Source organism: Martes martes (assembly GCF_963455335.1).
Source record: "Martes martes genome assembly, chromosome: 2".
NCBI lineage: Eukaryota > Metazoa > Chordata > Mammalia > Carnivora > Mustelidae > Martes > Martes martes.
The window spans coordinates 120640119-120660830 of record NC_137889.1 but is presented as its reverse complement, the minus strand read 5'-3'; the positions used below and the strand labels follow the sequence as shown (position 1 = coordinate 120660830).

General features: G+C 37.1%; 2 protein-coding genes and 1 pseudogene across 6 annotated transcripts in view; 1 reads left to right on the top strand and 2 right to left on the bottom strand.

Annotated features, from left to right (window-relative positions):
• NUDT6 (nudix hydrolase 6) overlaps window positions 1-12509 on the top strand; it is a 48089-nt gene extending 35580 nt beyond the window's left edge. For 3 of the 4 annotated variants that reach the window (XM_080830533.1, XM_080830535.1, XM_080830536.1), the window contains exons 4-5: window positions 7434-7488; window positions 11697-12377. In XM_080830533.1, coding sequence (XP_080686659.1) covers window positions 7434-7488; window positions 11697-12094 — 453 coding nt within the window. In that variant the 3' untranslated portion in view covers window positions 12095-12377. Of the gene's footprint in view, window positions 1-7433; window positions 7489-11696 lie in introns of all 4 variants that reach the window. The other variant, XM_080830534.1, reaches the window with a different exon arrangement.
• On the bottom strand, window positions 3473-6628 carry LOC308339008 (tubulin alpha-1A chain-like; annotated as a pseudogene). The gene is made up of 2 exons: window positions 6535-6628; window positions 3473-4234 (listed from the first exon to the last, which is right to left on the bottom strand). The product of its transcript is annotated as a tubulin alpha-1A chain-like (transcript).
• FGF2 (fibroblast growth factor 2) overlaps window positions 9878-20712 on the bottom strand; it is a gene marked incomplete at its 5' end in the record, with an annotated part of 62126 nt that continues 51291 nt past the window's right edge. Inside the window, one exon of the mRNA XM_080830570.1 lies at window positions 9878-12747. Within this exon, the coding sequence (XP_080686696.1) occupies window positions 12562-12747 (186 nt within the window). The 3' untranslated portion in view covers window positions 9878-12561. The remainder of the gene's footprint in view (window positions 12748-20712) is intronic.

Below are 20712 nucleotides of genomic sequence, written 5' to 3'. Positions count from 1 at the left end.
ACATCTTGTGTACCTCTCGACTGATGATCCTCTGCCCCTGTGGAGATGTATAATCTTACATCTCAGGCTGATTTCATGGGTGTTCAGGGTGGCTTGGTAGATTTCTGGCTAAATTCAGGGACCGGTTGTAAAGGAGTCCCCCACTTCTCTGCCATCTTGGTGGAATTCCCCAAAGCTTTTAAGAATTATGCTAAATCTATCTACCTGTGGTCTATAAATGGAGCAAGAAAGCCTAAATGTAGAATGTTTGCAACATAGTTTTACCAACTATTTCAAGCCCACTGCTGAGAGTTGCTGCTCAGAAAAAAAGATTCGTTTTGAAATGAATTGCTTATTGACAGTGCACCTGTTCATGCAAGAGCTCTGATGGAAATGTGCAATGAGATGCACGTTGTTTTCATGCCTGCTAATACAAGATCCATTGTGTAGCCCATGGGTTGAGGATTCATTTCAGCTTCCAAGTCTTATTATTTAAGAAATACATTTTTTAAGGCTAGAGCTGCCATAGCTAGTGAATCCTCTGATAGACCTGGGCAAATTGAAAACATTCCAATATAAGAATTTTTCATCTACATTGAAAATCTGTTGTTTATGTAGCCATCTTGAATCTTGAGATGGAATGGACCCTTGATGAAGATGCTGTGAGGAATGTTGAAGTGACAATAGGGGATTTAGAAAATTACATGAATTTAGTTGAGAGAGCAGCAGCAGGGTTTGAGAGAATTGATTTCAATTTGGAAAAAGTTCTGTGGGCAAAATGCTATTTGACATCATCTCATGCTACAAAGAAATCATTCATGAAAGAGTCAGTAGATATAGCAAACTTTTTTATTGTTTTAAGAAACTGCCACAACTACCCCAGCTTTCAGCAGCCACCACCCTGATTAATGAGCAGTCATCAGAATTGAGGCTTGAGCCTATACCAGTGAAAAGATTATGACTTGTGCTCTGTATTATGTAGCTACTTTAAACATCATAGCAATCTATTATCATCCTCATTTCACAGACTGGGAAACATAACCAGAGTTAAGTCTTAAAGTACTGTTGCGAAGAACTTTTCCTCTACCAGCTTAGGTGGTTGAGGAGCCTGTGAATTAACTGACAGCAGATTAATATGAAAGTTTGGGGAGTACTCCCTGAACAACCAGGAGTAGGTGTTTGTATATCAGGAAAAGGGGAAGGGAGAAATAGGACTTCTGTGTGAAATACATATGGCAGCTTCTGATGTTTGATTACGCAGTGGCCCATCTGGGTGCTACACATTCGTTTCCTTTCTGGCTGGAAGCTGGCACCAAGGGGGTGTATGGCAGCTTCTTTTCAGAAAGTTCTGCCTTTAACCAGATAAGGGCAACTCAGAAAAGGCTTCTTTCTTCATCTTGCTATATCTCAGATGTCTTCAGTTTAAAGTAATCTTTATGCCATTCTGGTGGGTTATGCATCCCTTCATTTGGGGCTACACAGCTAACGCAAAATAAGAAATGCTATTCAGCTGCTGCTGGTATCTTTGAACTCAAAAGGGCCTAGAACCCACACCCCGAAAAGGAGGCTTCAGGGAAGGGATGCACAGTGAAGTTTATGTTGGAAATTCTAGGAGAATTGCAAACTGCATTTGGCCGATGCTCTGGAAAGGTACTGCTATTGCTAGAAGGAAGCAGCATTTCTAAGGCAATCCAGAGCCACGAGCATATGGAAAGCCCAGAGGAGGCAGACAGAAGGGGCTGGTCCCCTCTTCCTGCTCCAGCCTTGCAGTCTGTTCCTGGAGCCTCAGAGGGAGTGAGGTGGCTAAGCAGAGGCTGGTTGGATGGGTCCCAGCTCCAGTATTGGAGGAGGGGAGGAGGAGCGTGGAGGGTGGAGCTAAGAGACAATAGCAGCATCAACTTACTAGAAATGCACATTCTTAGGCCTCACTCCAGACCTGATGAATCAGAAATGCTTAGGATGCTGCTCAGCAATTTTGTGTTAAGAAGCACCCCCAGGTGATTAAGGTACAAGCAAGTTAGAGAGCCAGTAAACTAACAATGAGCTTCCAATCTCTTCATTTGCTGATTTTCAAACTTGCTAATGATTGGTTCTTTAAGAATGAGAAAGTGCTACTTTTCAGAATCTAGCTGTGATCCCCCTCTGCTAATAGGACAAATTCAAATTATATAAGACTTTGGTTTCCTTATGAATTAAGTAGGAATGATACTCCTGCTTAGGGTTTTTACCTCTTTTTAAGTTATGCCAGTATCTTTTGAGCAATAAAATATAAAAACAGTATTTGTGTGTAGTACAATATTGTCATAAAAACTGCAAAGTGAGATACTGAATGATATCTAAGTTCTGTAATTGTGGTATGAGGTGGAATTTAAGCATGAATGATAGCTATTAACCATAAATAATAGCATTATTTTCAGACATCTGAGCCAGTTTTTCTCCTTTCCCTTAAGTGCCTCATTCTCCCTAGGAATAGTGTAAAGTGTTTCTTGTAGAGGAAAGTTTAACCTTTGCCACAAGCATATGCATACACTGAAACACAAATCCAAAAATGACACCTAAAACTCATCTTTTCTCCTTTCCTATCTATATATGCCAATCCTTTGAAATAAAAAAACTTAACAGTGACTAAAGAACTGAGTTAATAGTAGGAGCCTATGCATTCATTCACTAAAGATTACTGATATTCCATATACTATTTTGCAGGCTCTGTTCTAAGCACTAAGCAAACATTAGTGAACAAAGTGAAATTTCTACATCTGGAGCTTATATTCGAATGAGTAAGATACAAATAATAAATGAATAAATAATATATAAGTTGGTGGTAGGTGTTACTAAGAAAAATGTAGTGGTACATGGAGAAGGAGAAGGAGTGACTGGTCGTGCTATATTGTGCATTAATTTCTGTATGCCCCATAGCCTAGCTCTACATAAATTTTTGTTGAATGAACGAATGTACTAAGACATCTCTATAGTAGCTTCTGTCTCTTTGGTACAGTGTTAACACTGTAGCTAGTGAGATTTATCTAAACACAATGGCTGTGAATTCTGAAAAGTGAGAGTAGTAGCATATAAGATTAGAATAGTGGAAATAAAAATCAAATTTCTGGCATTCAACCAAAGAGAAAGGGAAGACCAAGAAAGTCAGATCATACAAGAGAACCAAAAGGAAGAGGCTAGCAGATCTGTACTTTTTCTCCTTTTCCTACTCCTTTTCTTTCCTTCTTTCCTTCCTTTTACCTCTTTCTCCTTTCTTCTTTCTCCTTACTTCTTCTTTTTTCTTCTTCTTTTTCTTCCAGGGAATACTTTATTCAAACCCATCAGAGAAATGGACGACTTGGGTCTGTAACAAAGCATTGTGTTTTAAAGCATAGTTCAGTGATTGTATATGAGAATATACACTGCTACATAGAAATTAACTGATCAGAGCACGACTTTTCAATGTTCAAAACAGAATAAGCTTCCCTATAAAAGTAGCACCTTTGTGACATTAACTTTAATATTCCTCTTGTTCTTCTTCCCCCTCTCCTTGCAACGAATCCACACCAACTTCCTCATAATCCTTCTCAAGGGCAGTCATGTGCTCACAGGCCTCAGAAAACTCTCTTTCCTCTCTGCCCTCACCAATACCAGTGAACAAAGTCACTCCTGGCATACATCAGGCTATACTTGTGGTCCAGGTGAGCTCAGGTCTTGGCAATGGCTGTGGTGTTGTTCAGCTTACGCACAGCTCACCATACTTTAAGCAGGTTTCCAATAGGTACCACAGTGGGAGGCTGATAATTAATAACAAATTTGAAACCAGTGGAGGACCAATCCACACACTGGATGGTATGCTTGGTCTTGATGGTGGCAGTGGCAGCATTGACATCTTTGGGAACCATGTTGCCGTGGTACAATAGTCAGCAAGACATGAATTTACTATGGCGAGGGGCATATTTCATCATCTGGTTGACTGGCTCAAAGCATGCATTGGTGATCTGTGTTACAAAAACCTGTTCATGGTAGGTTTTCTCAACAGACATGACACGGGCATATGTGGCCAAGAAGTGGATGCAGAGATACGGCACTGATTTGGTCTGGAATTCTGTCAGATCAACATTCAGGGCTCCATTAAAACTGAGGGAAGTTGTGATGGAGGAAACAATTTGACCTATCAACCTATTTAGGTTAGTGTAGACTGGACATTCAATGTCAAGATTTCTCCAGCAGATGATAGCCTTATGGGGTTTCCCTTGTATGTTATCGTTTTCTTTTGCTGCTTGTAAAATTCTGTATCACTACTTTTTGCCATTTTAATTACTATGTGTCTTTGTGTGGACCTTCTTAATTTGCTTTTGTTAAAGGTTCTCTGTGACTCCTGGATCTGGATTTCTGTTACTTTCCCCAGATTCAGGAAGTTTTCAGCTATTACTTCTTCAAATAAATTCTCTGCCCCCTGTTCTCACTTCTTCTGGGACATCTACATGAATGTTAAAATGCTTGATAGTATTGCTAAGTTCCCTGTATTCATTTTCTGTTGCTACTTTTTCTCCCTCCTGTTCAGCTTGATTGCTTTCCATTACTCTGTCCTCCAGGTTGCTTATCCATTCTTCTGCTTACTCTTGTCTACTATTTATTCCATCTAGTGTATTTTTAATTTCAGTTCTTCTGTTCATCTCTGATTGGTTCTTTTGTATGTTTTCTATCTCTTGAGTGTCTCATTGAGGTCCCCTACTCTTTTCTCAAGTCCAGTATCTTTATGACCATTACTTTAAACTATCACACATATTTCTTATCTCTGTTTCATTTAGTTTCTTGCTATGATTTTGGCCTGTTCTTTCATTTGGAACGTATTCCTCTGTCTCCTCATTTTTTCTGACTTCCTGGGTCTACCTATGTGTTTTGAAATTCAGTTATGTCTCCTGCTCTTGAAAGTAGTGGCCTTTTGAAGAAAAGGTCCTGGAGGGACCTGTTCACCAGAACTTACTCTTCAGGGGTGTCTCTTATGTGTATTGCCATGTGCCCTGCTGTTGTAATTGAGCTGCTTTTGCAGTAGTCTAAGCATGGCTCTCTCCTTCTGTTGTGGGGGCAGAGTTTGGTCCCTATGTTGTTGCACCAGTCTGGGGCTGCCTTGGGCTTGAGTTGAGTCAGACCAGGCATTTGCCAGAGGTGTGATAGCATCAGACTGCTGGGTGCTGTCCTTCTGTTTCCCAGGGATTTATCAGAGGTGCAATAGCATCAAACTGCTGGGTACTTCTTGTGTTAGCCAGGTGTGGGTTGGGATGAGGCGAGCTTATGGTCCTCCTACTCCACCATTTTCCCTGGAAGTTGCTGTTATTATTATTATTTATATTGCTAAGCCCAGTTAATGGGAATTTTTTTAATTAACCCAAAATTATATGCTCAATTAATTTATGACAAAGGAGGCAAGAATATACAATGGAGAAAGACAGTCTCTTCAATAAATGGTGCTAGGAAAATGGAGAACTACATGTCAAAGAATAAAATTGGACCACTTTTTAACACTATATACAAAAACTGAAAATGGATTAAAGACCTAAATGGGAAGGAGTGCCTGGGTGGTTCAGTCGGTTAAGCACCCAACTCTTGATTTTGGCTTAGGTTGTGATCTCAGTGTTGTGAGATTAAGCCCTGATTTGGGCTCCATGCTCAGGGGAGTCTGCTTCTTTCCCTGTCCCTGCCTCTCTCCTTCTGCCACCCCCATTCCCCCAACCCTGCACACACAGACTCTCTCCCAAATAAATAAATCTTTAACAACATCAAAAAAAGACCTAAGTGGAAGTTTGTTTTAATACTAAAAAAGGTGAGAAGATAAACTCAACCCTCCACTGATCATATCTGCAACATTAACCAGGTTTTCCAAACCACTTAACTTAAGCTTTTCTACCACTTTGAACTAAGTGCAGGCTCAAGCTTTCTGCAAGAGAGGAGAAAGCTTTTTTCACATAAGCTCTTTAAACCCAAGTGGTGCCAGAAAATGCCACAGAAGTACCACAAAAATGTATAGTTAATCTTTCCATACCTGTGTTTTATGAAATAATAAAATGAAATTAATGTAAGCTGTTTCTAGTGCTTATATCTACAATTTTCCCCCTTCTAGTAAGTTCATAATTTAATCAACAGTCTCTATAGTCAAGTCTAGGTAAAGATTTTAAGTTATTGTTTGGGGGAAGCATTTTCTGCCCCCATTATAACATTTCTTTTGTTAGAAATAGAATTTTTAGTGGTGAAATCTAACATTGTATCAGGAAAAAGACTGGATAGTTTCCATAGAAATAGCTTCTGGAACGATTTCAAAACAAAATCCCAAAGACAGTGTATTAATGTAGAGATATGCATAGAGATATATTTATACATTAATAAAATATGCTTTATAAATTAATCTCAAGTCTGAGCCAGACAGGGAAGGATGGAAAGCCTGAATTCTATACCCACATAATCAACAGTCTGTGGAAACTGGGAACCATGCCATTGGTCTCCAACTTAGAACATTTGGGAAATGACACATTCTTTATGAAGCACTCATCCAGGAAATGAGTGGCTCAAAAAGCACACCAGTAAAAGGTCCATAAACCTGTTTTATGAATGAAGCATGAAGTGTACTGTTTCTAAGCTGTAGGACCTTTACGAGTACATAATAATTTTTCATTCTGCAGTTTTGTCATGTATATGTGTGTGTGTGTGTATATATATATACACACACACATATCTCTCTCTATATATATATCTATATATATATATAAAACAGAATTGTAACAGGAAGAAAGTCATGTCAGCCTTCAGAATATTGTCCCATGCCATTTCATATTTATAATCATTTTTCCCATCTGTGCTCTCATTCTAAGAACATATCTTCCCACCTGCCCCCCACCAAAATATGAAATGATACACACAAACACACAAAACAATGCAAGCTTAAACTAATCAAATTTATTCATACTACCCATGAAAAGCAATTACATATGTACATAAAATCATTAACACACAGAACAAGAGAAATCTGATTAGACACACAATACAGAAAATAAATGTGAAAATTAAAAATAGCATACTTTAGTTATTAAATTTGTACTGTACTTTCTACTTATTTATAGCAGCATCTGTAAGATCCATCTATTTGTTAATAGTTAACTAGCAGCAAAATTTTTAAAATTACACAAATTCAGTAGATATTTCCCTCCACTGTTTTATTCATACAGAATTTATCACATTAACCAAACAAAACCACTCCTATTTCCTGAAGAAAAAGGTAGGAAAAGATTTCTTAAGTGACCAGTTTCCCCTGCCCGAGAAGGAGAAAGGGTGGAAAAAGGAAGGTGAAGGAAATCTGCATGCCATTACCAAAAGATAAATTCTCAACACATTAACCAATTATGGGTGGATTTTGTGGAGTCTCTGTGTATGTGTTAGTGAATGAAGCTATGTTAACTTTATTTTCTGACTTTATATTGCAGTTGAAAAATATGTGGAAGTTTCCAGGAGGCCTGTCAGAGCCTGGAGAAGATATTGGTGTGTATACCTTACATATTTTTAATTGGCTTGGAAATGTTCGGAAATTTATGTTTACTTTGTTTGCTCTATAGCTGAAAATAAGATTTCAAATTTTCTAATGGGTTTAGACTGAGAAATTTCAGAGAAGTTACTTCAGGGCTAATATAAAATTAGCAGCAAAACTTGTAATATTACAACTTATCTCACTAGTATAAAAAATACCATTAGAAGCATACCACCTATTTTGCTTAGGGTTGCTTCTAGAGTGATTTGTTTGAAAATAAAAAGCTTTGTATATACATTAGTAAAGTTTAGCATTAAGGGTGATTTTGGATATGACTAGTATTGTTCCTGGAATTACACTATAAGAAAACACAAATTCTTGACCATTTCACCACACAAGGATGAATAGTAACTTTTAAATGAACTTCAAAATAAGTATTTATAAACTCAGTTATAGAGCAGTAGTGACTTAATTCTCCTCTATAAAAATTTTATCTACTATTTATTTTAAATAGTCAGGAAGCCAAAACATAATAAAATGTCTCATACAAGTGAGTCTCAACTGAGAGTTCCTTAAAGCAACTTCCTGAGCTCAGTATTTCAAACAGAAATGTGACATAAGCTAAGAATTCTATGTTACTGAATCTACAGTAAATAGAAGAAAGAATAAAAACGGAGTTTTCCTACCTATTCCTGACCCTTGACCGGGTCAAATGCAGTCTGCATCATAATAAATCAATAGATGCCTCATTTGGTATCACTGTAATTTTCCATGATTTTTCCTCCATATGCGTGTTCCCTATTTAGCCAACATTTATATATAAAGGCAACTTCCTAAGTTATCTTTAAATATTTAATTAAAAACATATATATACTTGAAACTTCATTTTTTAAAAATGTTACACAGATTAAAATGCCCTATACACAGTACATAACCAACTTCTAACAAACCATAAGTAAATTTACTACAATGAGATATATCCATAACAAATTTTGGTTTTCAGGTACTTATGGATCTTCTGCTTAGAGTCCATTGCTTGGGTCTTCTGTAGAAAGAAGATTTTGTGGTGGTACAAGTGCTAAAAGAGAGGGCCATTTATTTTGGAACACCTAATTAATCTCACACTACCCTTATGTGATATATGAGTGTGTGTGTAAGCTAATTAAATTTATGTCTTACATCCTTACCCAATCTATATTAGGCCAAAATCAGGCTACAGGAGGTATGTTTAGCTTCCTCCTCTGCATCTTGCCATCTCAAAAAGTCAGTTGACTTTTTCCTTTTGAGTTTTTACAGATTTTGTGAATTTTCAAGATACTTACATTTTAATGCAAATGAAGAAGCACATTTCCAAGCCAAGTAAGCATAGTTTTAGATTTAAGTATACTCCAGAACTCTTCAAGTCCAGATTTAAAAAAAAAAAAGTGAACTCTGAATTAACTATTTGTGGTTGGTACAACAACCCACCTATTCAGCCATGAGAAGTTATAAGAAAAGCAGCCACTGGCATTCCTTGTATTGCGTAGGAGTATTATTAATTAAGGCTTTGCTTTAGAACTGATAAAATCCTGAAAACAGCTAGAAATGATAACTGACAACAGAGTTCTGAAAGATTATGTCTGTCTATATTAGAGCATTTCCGTCTTACAATACAATAGATTATTCTTAAGGATAAAGTCAAATTACCCAATAATTATCAAAATTATTTTCTTTAAACTCCGTATTTAGGAAAGTATGTAATATACTTTAGGAATACAGCCATCACAAATGTGCACACATTCATATTAGCTCTTAAGTAGTAAACACTAGTTAACTGAGAAACATTCGTCTGGAGTCCTTCATTCTTTGATAATACTAGGTAAATGAAACACTCTTGTTCATAGTGCTTAAAAAAAAATTAAGGGGGTCATATACAAAAGAGAATGCAATCTTCGGGCTTTAATACAATACCCTAATAGTACGAAAGTATCTACAAGGTTAAAAATAGAGAAATTGCCTTCCTAAAAAAATTCACTACCATTGACAGGAAGAGGGTCTCCTGCATGGTCAAAGGGCCATAAAGCAGTGGGGGCTGCTCAGAGCTCATCAGTGCACCAGAATCAGAGAGAAACGCCAGGAAAACCCACAAGCTGCACAGTCTTTCCTATTTTCTTTCAACCTAATCCTATTGTTAAATATTACAAAATAGAAATAACAAAATAAATTCCATTTCACTGTCCTGTAACTAAACAAAACACTGTGTGACATATTAAAACATAGCTCTCAATTGGCAAAAATAAAAACAAAACCCTCTTGGTTCTTAAAACATATAAAACAGTAAATGTTATTTCAGTTCAGCTTACAGTACATTAAAATAAAAGTACAACAGAATAAAGCAGTTTATCTGCATAATTTTTTTTTTTTAATTCTTGGCAAAAAAGCCTTTGGGGTAAAGATTTCCATCTTGAGGTGGAAGGAGTCACTCATACCCTGATTGGAAAAGCACTTATCTACTCATTCAGTTTTTAGTCCAGTCAATGATATGCTGATTCAAATTAAACTGATCAAACTACCAGGCAGTGCTGACTTCCAATCAGCTGCTAAGGTGACTGCTTAGTAGGGTAGATCCACTCACTAGTCTGTCCTGTGCCTCCATGATACATAAAAAAGGCTAGACTCCAAATGAAATGCCACTCTGGATTAGTGGTACTAAGAGTTTAACAGAACGCCCATGGTTATTTTTCAAAGTGTTAAAAAATAAACATTTAAACAATAGCTAAGTGAAATCAGCAAATTTAAGACTAGTGCCACAATCTCAGATTTATTAATTAAATCTAACAGATTTAATAACAAACATATATTGTATTCTAAGCTGAAAATTATTTTTCTTATTAAGAAAGGTTTTCCTTTTATTCACATACATTCTTTCATGTTTTTAGTTTAAAACAGTTAAGTTCTAACCATGTTTAATCAATGGCAAACCTCAAGGGAAGGGGAAGTCAGCATGTAGTTCAAAATGGCAGGCAAATGTCTTATATTTCAGAACACTTTGCTTTTCCTGTGCATATTTCCAGAGCTGTTTCTTAGCAGGGTGGGGGTGGGGGGAGACATACCCACAAGCATATGTAGGCAATTAAGACAATCTATAGTCAGAATATGTGGAAATTGAGATTTTTTTCTCCTTGACTTCCCCTTCCTTGCCTATTCTTCACCAGTAGTACTGAGAAGGCAAATATAATTTTCTATTTGACAAAGACACAGAGGCATTGAATAGAGGTCTTTGAACAAAAATCTATGCCTGTGGCAATTGTGAAATTGGAAAGCTTCCAGCAAACTGAGCAAAGAACGCAGCTTTTTGAAGGATTTCTCATGACCACTCTGGGAGACAATGACAGAACATCCCAAGATTAGAGAAAGCCCATTTAGGGGGTTCTTCTGGAGATTTAGGAAAAGCAACCGCAAAAATGTTAATGGCAACCAAAATCCTGCCCCAGAAATTTGCATAATATTGAAAAGAACCAACCTTATAAAATGTGAAACCCTTGCTGTATTATATAATTCTGTAAATTACAAGTTTGGTTTTTTTTTTTAACGCTTTTGATAAAATAGTTCTTTGGAATCTCAAGGAACAAAGGAAATGCCAAAAATTACCATACTGGGATTCTACTGACAGGATAACTAGGGGAGCATAACAGAATGGTTATAAATGAAACTGCTCTAGGATGTCAGAGGCTTGACAGCCTCACCCAGGATCACCGGGAAGGATTTGAACTGTTCACAGCTCAATACATTCTGCAGCTCTACAGACTTGTGAGGAAGAATGAATCACTTTTTCTCAATACTGATGTGTATAAGTTTGGGCGGTTTTGATGTATGACCACAAACAGGATAATAATGAAGAAATATGTGGGAATATTAACTGCAGGAACCTGTGTTTTCAATTTTTGGGAAATAGAGCCAGAAGAAGTTAAAAATGTGACTCCCAAAGTATACAGGTGGGTAACCCTACACATAGCAGCCAAAGAAATACTCGGTATTTCAAAAGCTTCTAAGATGTACACTGGTAAGAAAATACTTTGGTGTTTCAGGATGTCCAGAAGGCAAAGAGTTTATGTTGAACACTTTCTTAGGAAGGTTTTTTGCTTCTCAACCTTTAGATAATGCTACTTTATCTGAAAATCTTTGATGATTAAAATTCTAAAAATGTGATTCTTACTGATTTGTACATCTTTCTTTTATGTAGGAGACACAGCAGTTCGAGAAGTTTTTGAAGAGACTGGTATAAGATCAGAATTCAGGTCCCTCCTGAGCATTCGGCAACAGCATACCAATCCTGGAGCTTTTGGGAAGTCAGATATGTATATCATCTGTCGCTTAAAGCCACATTCATTCACCATAGATTTTTGCCAGCATGAATGCTTAAGGTGTGAATGGATGGATCTCAGTGACCTGGCCAAGACTGAAAATACAACTCCCATCACCAGCAGAGTTGCTAGGCTGCTGCTCTATGGGTACAGAGAAGGGTTTGACAAGATTGATTTCACCATGGAAGAACTTCCGGCAGTTTACACAGGCTTGTTCTATAAACTCTATCACAAGGAACTGCCAGCCAATTACAGAACTGTGACAGGAATGGATTAAATCCATAGTTACATGTTTTTAAAAATTTTAAGTAAATTGCACATGCAGAATAATATGTGCCATACTATAAAAAGTAGTGGACATTTGGGGTTAACTAAATACCTGACTTTAATATTCTAATGTTTATAATTTTCATAAGAAAACTTGTTTGATGAAAACATGCAAATTTTAAAAGCCTCTTTTCAAAGGAAGCAAATGTATGAAAAAGATTGTAGCACTAAGTAAGCTTCACTGGATAAAGGAAAATGCAATACAAAAGGTGGAAGTCTATACATTTTCCGGGAATTTTTGTTGCTTTTCTTTAGTAAGGCAATGGTTAAATGTTTACTCTTAGATAAAAAGGTTATCTGACCATTCATCCAAACTGAGCAGATAGCTGTACACATTTTTTTCTTTTCTTTCATTAACAAATTTCAAAAATATACGTCTTTTTCCATGTGACATGAGAACAGATGCTGCCGTTAAGATCAGCTCTTAGCAGACATTGGAAGAAAAAGTATAGCTTTCTGCCCAGGTCCTGTTTTGGGTCCAAGTTTATACTGCCCTGTTCGTTTCAGTGCCACATACCAACTGGAGTATTTCCTTGACCGGTAAGTATTGTAGTTATTAGATTCCAATCGCTCAAAAAAGAAACACTCATCGGTAACACATTTCTGAAAAATAAAAGAAAAATTAGTAGTTACTTTTATATTTTCATATGAAATACTTATGACACTACACTGCCCGTTCTGCTCAACCAGCAGTGGTGCTCTCGTCTTGAGAGGGACAAACTAGTTTGCAAGATTCAAGAGACCAAAAGTTTAACAGAATTTAGCTCAGCAGTGGGATGCAGGAAGGAACACAGCAAGTCAGCAGAAGAGCTTTCAAACGCCTCTTCAGATGAAGAATCCAAGGACCTTCTCCAGCCCCGCCAAGGGACAGACCAGGTGTTTAGGCAGCAAGAGCACACAGATGCGATGGGAGCCGCCCTGCCTCGGACTTGAAACACCCCGTGAACAGCTTTCACAAAGGGGGTTACACCCACTAACAAAGAACACACTACACTTTGTGAAACCCACAGCTGTGGCTTCCAGCTCAGTATTCATGGTGCATCCATATTCCTCCCAGTCCACAGGCAGGTTACCAGTCAGGGGTCATTTTTACTTTTATCAGGGTTCCATGCCAGTGATGGAAGGGTAACCCAGAGGTAACCTTCCTGAAGAAGAGGGTTTTGTTACTTTACTCACAGAAACAGAACCAATTCCTTAAATTATAGCAATTTTTTTCTAGTGGTTACCATTTCTAAGGCATAAAAACAGTATTTTATAGGAAACAGCTAACGTATATAATGCCCCAAAACTATACTGGAACATTATATGATTAGAATTCTCAAAACACTAGTAGATAATGGAGAATAAGTAACATAGACTATATTGATTTCTGGCAGTGTCTTGCGGAGGAGGAGACTATTCTCCCTTTTTATTTCAGTTCAGCTATTAATGGGGTAGGGGTAGCTAGCTTTACGAATAGTTAGACCTGGAAATACTATTCCAAGTAATGGAGTCTAATAGGCTGCTACATTATTTCAAGTGAATGTTCAAAAATCAACTTCATAGGGTAGACTGATGATAGTTACTGGCCTCTGGGGTATGTGCTGGGTGGGGGGGTGTCAACAAATGATTTACTCTAAGGGAAGAAAGGAAAAATAATTTTTCATATTAAATTAGATAGGAAGACAGAATTATAAACTCATAGAAAACCATATAAATTTATACATATTTATATCTATATATAAATACAACATGTATACATAGGTATATGACATAAACCTAATGAGTTTACCAGATCCCAGCTTATTTCTATATACTCAAATCTAGGAAACTTCAGGGTTAGGGAAACACACATTCAAAAGACTTGAATCTTTTCCCAGATTCTTTAGTTCTAAGATAAACTAAACAGTGGCACAAACTGTGAGAAAAACATAAATCAATAAACAGAACAATGAAAAGAGGTGGCATAACAACCAAAATGAAAATGATCTGAATGTAACAGGCATCTCAGTCATCTAAAATAAGGGTGTGGAATTAGATCCTATAATCTGCTTCTAGGGATAAGAATTTTTCTGGATATTTACTTGGCTTTAATGTTTTGATCACCGTTAACTTTTAAAAATGGATATACAAACTTATCTAACTTGCCCACTTTTTGCAAGAAATTACTAAAGCAACTTGTCTTTCTGATGCAAATAAATGACAGGGAGCATTACAAAGAAGCATGCATTGCACAAGGATGCAGCTATGTGATACATGTGTGGTAAAGATAAAAGTGTGATAACAGTGAAACACTTATACCTAGAAAGATATGGATATTCTGTAGCCAATACTTTCACTTTACCTTTGGTGAAATTTATTTTGCTTTTCGTGTTAATTGAAGTCAATGTGTGTTACTTTGTCACTTTTCAGTGCCAATGATAAAAATCTTCCTCCTCCCTATTCCAGGTTTAAGATCAGGAGTAGAAGCAGCAGGCACAAGTAAAGAGTCAAAAAATCATGATGATCATAAAGATAACATGAAAGGTCATCACTGAGCTTCACAGGCTAAATCCCCAGAGGGAGACCTAACCACGTCGATTTTTGGGTATTCTGTCAGCCTCCAGGGTGCCCGACCTTGCTGGGTTGGCACTCCCTACAATGCCTGGCCTATTGGGATACATACCATGCCAACAGTATCTGCCTTCTCAGCCAGTTCCTAGTATTTCAGAGGAAAGTAATAGTACTGGTGATTAAGTGGATAATACATCATAAACCCACTTTTTTTTTTTTAATAGAAGTTACTTGTACCTTTACAAAACAAAGGGGAAGGAAGGAAAACTTGCATCTGTGCTGAATGTTCAGATACGTAAATTTACTAAACTATTACACACTTGAAAACAAACTACATTTTCAAAATGGTTTACGTTCTAGAATGTGGATTTGCCATCAACTGAGATAGGGAAGTCTATGAGTGGGAACAGGTTTTATGGGGAAAGATGCGGAAGTCAGTTTTGGACATGTTGCGTTTGAGATGAATATTAGGCATTCTAATGAAGAAAATGTGTATTGACCACATACTATATAACAGACACGATGCTTAACCTTTTTTTAACCTTTTGTCCTCCTCTTGCTAATGTGAACAGCCACAGAATTGGCAGTTGAAAATTTCTAATTTATTTGGAATGTTAGAAAATATGTTGAATTACAACAATTCCAATGAGTTATTAGTCTCATTTCCCTAAAAAGGGAATGTAGATGTGCATGTACGAGTCATTTAAATCTGTCAGGTGTTAGTGGTAGGGCACACCAAAAGACTTCCCTGAAGGCTGCCCACATGAACCAGCTTAGCTCAGAGTCCTAAACGATTTGTTGACAGTGATAACAATGTGCCAATGGTTTTAAATATGGTTCTGGGAGTTTGACCCCTTGTAGGGTATCTGAATAGGGAAGAATCAAGTAGAGTTTGGAAAAGCATAATTAACATTTTAAATGGGTTTTTGTCTAAGATATTTACTTGGAAATTCCAAAAAGAAAGTAAAGCGATATATTTACACATATTGAAAAAACTGATCTAGGAGATGGTGGGAACCAGGCTTCTCACTGTTGGAGTGGGAGGTTATAGACCAGACGGGGAGGCTAAAATGACTCATGTGATACTGGCGGATTAGGGTTGGAGACATCAATAAGTACTTACGTTTGTCCTAATATACAGATAGAGAAATAGTCATAGATGTATATATACCCAGGATAGTATATGCCTATATTTCTTGCTCTGTCAGGTAAGAGGGCCTAGAAGCAAACACACTTCATCAGCAAAAAACAAACCTAACATCCAGAACTTGGTTTCTAATACCATTGCCCATAAGAGCAATGAGGGCTCCTTAGAGAAATGGCTCATCCTAGAATATAGTAAGGAATATAGAGGATGAACCCGGAGCATCTTGAAGGCCATTAGGAAGTGCTCAAAATCCTCCAACATTGATGGGGGTGTGTCAGAGAATATAAGAGCCAATTTTTCCAACTGAAAAGAAAAGCTCCCAATGACCATAGCAAAAAGAGTTTGAACAAAATAAATAACACAGTATTGGATTATAACCCATAATATAAAATAAACACCCATGAGTGTATACTGATATAAGTGATTGAATAAATAAATGGAGAATAGACAAATTTCTCATGCAAAAGAATTCCAAATTTGTAAATATTTCTCCCTCAAGGAGATGGAGCATTAGCCCCATCCCTTAAAGGTGGACTATGTACAATGACTTACTTCCAAAGAATACGGTGTAGAAAGAGGGGGAAAAAGAGTAACTTCATAGTAGAAACAAATAATACTTCAGCCAGATTATCAAAATTTACATAAGTCATGACACAATGAGGAAAGAAATAAGAAGCAGGGTAATTTCTCCTCCTCACTACCATCTCTTCCACTTACGCATCAATTGCACAAATCTGGTCCTCTGCTAAATGTCAGATTTGAACTTTATGGCCCTTTCCCCATGTTCTGTTTTTTGGATTGTTTATTCTTTTACAGTACTTTGATTTTTCAGTTTTGGCTTATGAGGGAGTTTGCTCAACATGGATCCAAAAATGCTTTGCTTACACCACTTCTGAGAATTAAAAACAGACATGATGTAAGTATCAGTGTTGATTACTTCAGAACAAAATAAAACACACAAATTGTGAAAAGTTAAAAGCAAATTTGACCTTAATCTTTGTATATATGTACAGGTTTTGTAGAATTTTATGACTGGTTTCTAAAAGCAATAATCTTCATTAAGTAGTAAACATTGCATTTAACCTAGTGTTTTATCTCTCAAAAATAATATACCTTCCTCTTCAATTACTGTATTTTTCTGACAAACCTGATCAGTATATATTGTCAGTCTCAATAACTAAGCCCTCAAAAGTCTATCCTCCCTACTTTGCTGTATATGTAGGTCTCATTTCATTTTTAAGGCCCCTCAACTAAGAAAGTTATTCTATAGGTTAAAAAAATATATTTTACTTTTACAGTAATTAAATGTATATATCCTCAGAGTATAATTTTTTTCTATGTTTCACTATTATGGTCCACACAAGTTATATACACATTTCTAATATTGAGATATCTTGTTCAGGATATCACGACCTATAGCATTATATAGAAATCAACATGCAATTTTCTAGCACATAAAGGCCAGGCAAATTTTCTTTACTAATGCCAACAATGATGTTGTTTGGGGACTTAAATGTAAAACTACAGTTAACCTCACTATATGCAGTTTTTAAAAACCTACAATTTTGTGAACACATAAGAAATCATAAATCCTAATATTTGTTCTGGTCCTCTGTTGTTCATGGCAACAAAATTTATCCCGCTATGGAAAGGAGTAAGAGTCTGTTGTGTATTAAAAAACTACTCAAGTTCAGCCTCTAAATATAGGCTTTGGCAGTTAAATATAGTTACTCTTTAAACTTTTGGATTTTCTAGTTTCAAAAGAGGGCGGGGGAAAGACCCTTAAGAAACACTTTCAAACAGTGAGGATTCCTTAGCCTGAAAGCATTCATGCCATTACCATGTGAAGGTATTGGGGGGGGAAAAACAGTCTTCTTTCATACTCTCAATTGGTAGCAATCGACATAACATGACTCTTAGAAACAAAAATATTTTACGTGTCCAAAGGAAATGAGAATGTTTTGCAAATCACTGCAGGAATCATAAACAGGGGAGAAGGCAGAGGAATCCAGGGATATGCCATAACACAACAGTCTGAAATGGGGCCAGGTAGAAGAGTGGAAAGAATTATGCCTATGGCAAGTGCAAGTTCATAAACTCCAGTTTCTCCAGGTTACAAGGGGCATCTGCATCCCCGCGATGGCTAGTGGTCACAACACTGGACTTATACCAAAAGTTGCTATTAGGTTTTTTTGTTTTGTTCGGCTTTTTATATGCTAGCTGTCTCTTCTCATTGTCACCTGAGTGAGGTCTCTGCTGACATCCCTGGCGATGGTATCTTGTACCACCAGTGATTCGTCTCAACCCACTAAATGTTTGGCACAGATAATACTAATAGCCAAGGGTCAAGACGTTTAATTCTTTGCCTAAAAGTTGCTGTTGTTGACAGCTCCCTGCCTATGGATCTGATTCAGAGAGAAATATGTCACTGACCCACCAACATCACCTCCTTGATTTGACAGCAGGGGCACTTCTCCCCTGAAAATTGACAGACTAATTTGAAAGAGATAGAACTGCTGCTGAAAAGTCAAGGAAGCAAGCCACATACACTGAATTAGGTAAGACTGGAGATTAACTTGTGAACTTGGCAAGAATAGAGCCTATGATGGGAAGGACAACAACTGAATCTTGGCGGGTGCCATTGCTCCAAGGAAACTGATAAATCCCGAATTTTCTATTTATGTGTAATAGCTGTGACTTTGTTCCTACATAGTTTGTGATAAATTTCTAAGCACTCCTAAAGTAACTCTTACTGCATCAACTTGAAGGGAATCTGCTGTATTATATATGAATTAGCATATTTCCAAAGAGATAGAAACGTATTTAAGACTAAATAAAATACCTTAATCTTGTGAAAGGTCCTGCTGCGTTAAGGAAGAAACTATAAAACACTTTATTTCAGAGCGCTTTCCGCTTGTGATGGCACAGATTCAATATTCTGGAAAAAAACTTTCCAAAGATTTGGAAAAACAGTTTGGAAAGCTTAACGACCATATACCAAGAGAAGAGGTCACAATTCTCTTAATTCTAATTTGGAGAGAATTCTGTAAGAATAAGAAGACTGTTCAGTTTTCATGTCTATTGTTCTAAATGCATCTCCTCTTTCATGGACCCCAGTAGTTTCAGAGATGTGCTTTAAAGTAGAGTAGCTTCTGTTTTCATCACTTTTGACACGGATGAAGCTTTTCATCATTACAGATGAACGAACATAAATTCTAGCCTATGTTCTAGAGATAAGGAATCCCTCCCATGAGTATCTTACAGGCCACTGTGATTACCAGGTTACTGGATCTTCTAATCTCAGTAAGTGGAAAACTACAGGATAAGAGTTTCAAATCACTCATTGAGCCAGATTAAGAAAGAGAAAAAGTGAGAGCTTTAAAAGCACTTGACTGGTGCTGTCTACAATTAGTCATAACAAAAGCAAAGGTATGCATCTCCTTTATTTTCCTTTTTCTTCCTTTATTTTCTCCACCACCTTCACTGTTTGACAATAGCCAAACCAACACCAAGCCTTTGTGGAAGCCATCATGATTCACACTACATGTGTTTTGTCACATCCTGACATGAGAAGAGTAGGAATAAACTCTCCTCTCAACAAACTCAAGGTCATCCAAAATTACTGATTCACTGTCCTGGAAATATTTAAAATGCTCCTTTGGTAGATTCCCAACATATTACATCACGCTTTAAGTTGACAACAGACTGGTAAGAAAAAAGACAAGAACAGTACAAGTAAAAGTCCCAAGTAGTCAATCTTTTGGGACTGTATTCTTTGCCCAGGAACCGCATCCATTCCCTGAATTTGACTATTATCTATGTGCTGATGACACTCAAATCTATATATGGACACAGACCTCCTTCCAAGTTCCAGACCCACAATTACAACTATGTAGTGAACATCCCACCTGAATTTCTCTTAAGCAACTCAAAAGAGGTAAGTCTAAATTTGAACCTGTATTACCTTTTCCCAGAACTTGCTCTTTTCCTCCTTCCCCTTTCTCATCTACCTTCTTATCCAAACCAGAAACCTGGGATTTTTTTTCTCTACTTCACTCCTAAATCCAATCAATCTCAAGCGCTAATACTTCACTCAATCCTCTGAAAGTAAGCTTTCATCATGACTTGCTTGGACTATTACAAAGGCCTTCTAAGTAACTGGTTTGTCTCCAGCACTGTCAGTCCCCTCAAACCCGTCCTCTACACTGCTGCCAGAGTGATGTTTCTCATATTCAAAACAGACTGTGTCTCTTCTTAAAACTCTTCATGGCTTTCCACTGCTTGTAACACACGGTGTAGAATGCATTTCAGCAGGCAGTCTATCTACCTCTCCAGCCTTCTCTTTTCCCTTCCACTTTGCATTTCCTTTGCACTTTAGACTCCTGCAGTAGTGAATTATTTGTAATGCTACAAACACCTCCTAAGCTTTCTGCACCCATGTCTTTGCACGTACTATGTTCTAAAAGTTCTCTATATCCTCATCTCCACTCCTCTGCTCCCTGACTGCCTGATGAATTCCTTCCTCTACATTACCTAAAATCCTATTGATGGGTCATCTTCTAAGACAAGTTTAATCACTTCCTTTCCTGTATTACTTCCTATGTCATAATATTTCTTACTTCCTATCCAATATTACTGTGCATTTATACCAGGTATAGAAGGAACACATCAAAACCCTTACAATTATTACAAACACTTACTTACACTTCTGCCTCCCCAGGATTATGATTCATTAAGGGCACAGACAATTTCGTATTCAACCTATAACCCAGATGCGTATAGCATAGCATTTGGCACACTGTACGCTCAGTAAGTATTGGCTATTCTTGAAGAGGATTCTAAAGTTTATTCTACTACCATAAAGGGAGTGCACACCATTACACCCAGAG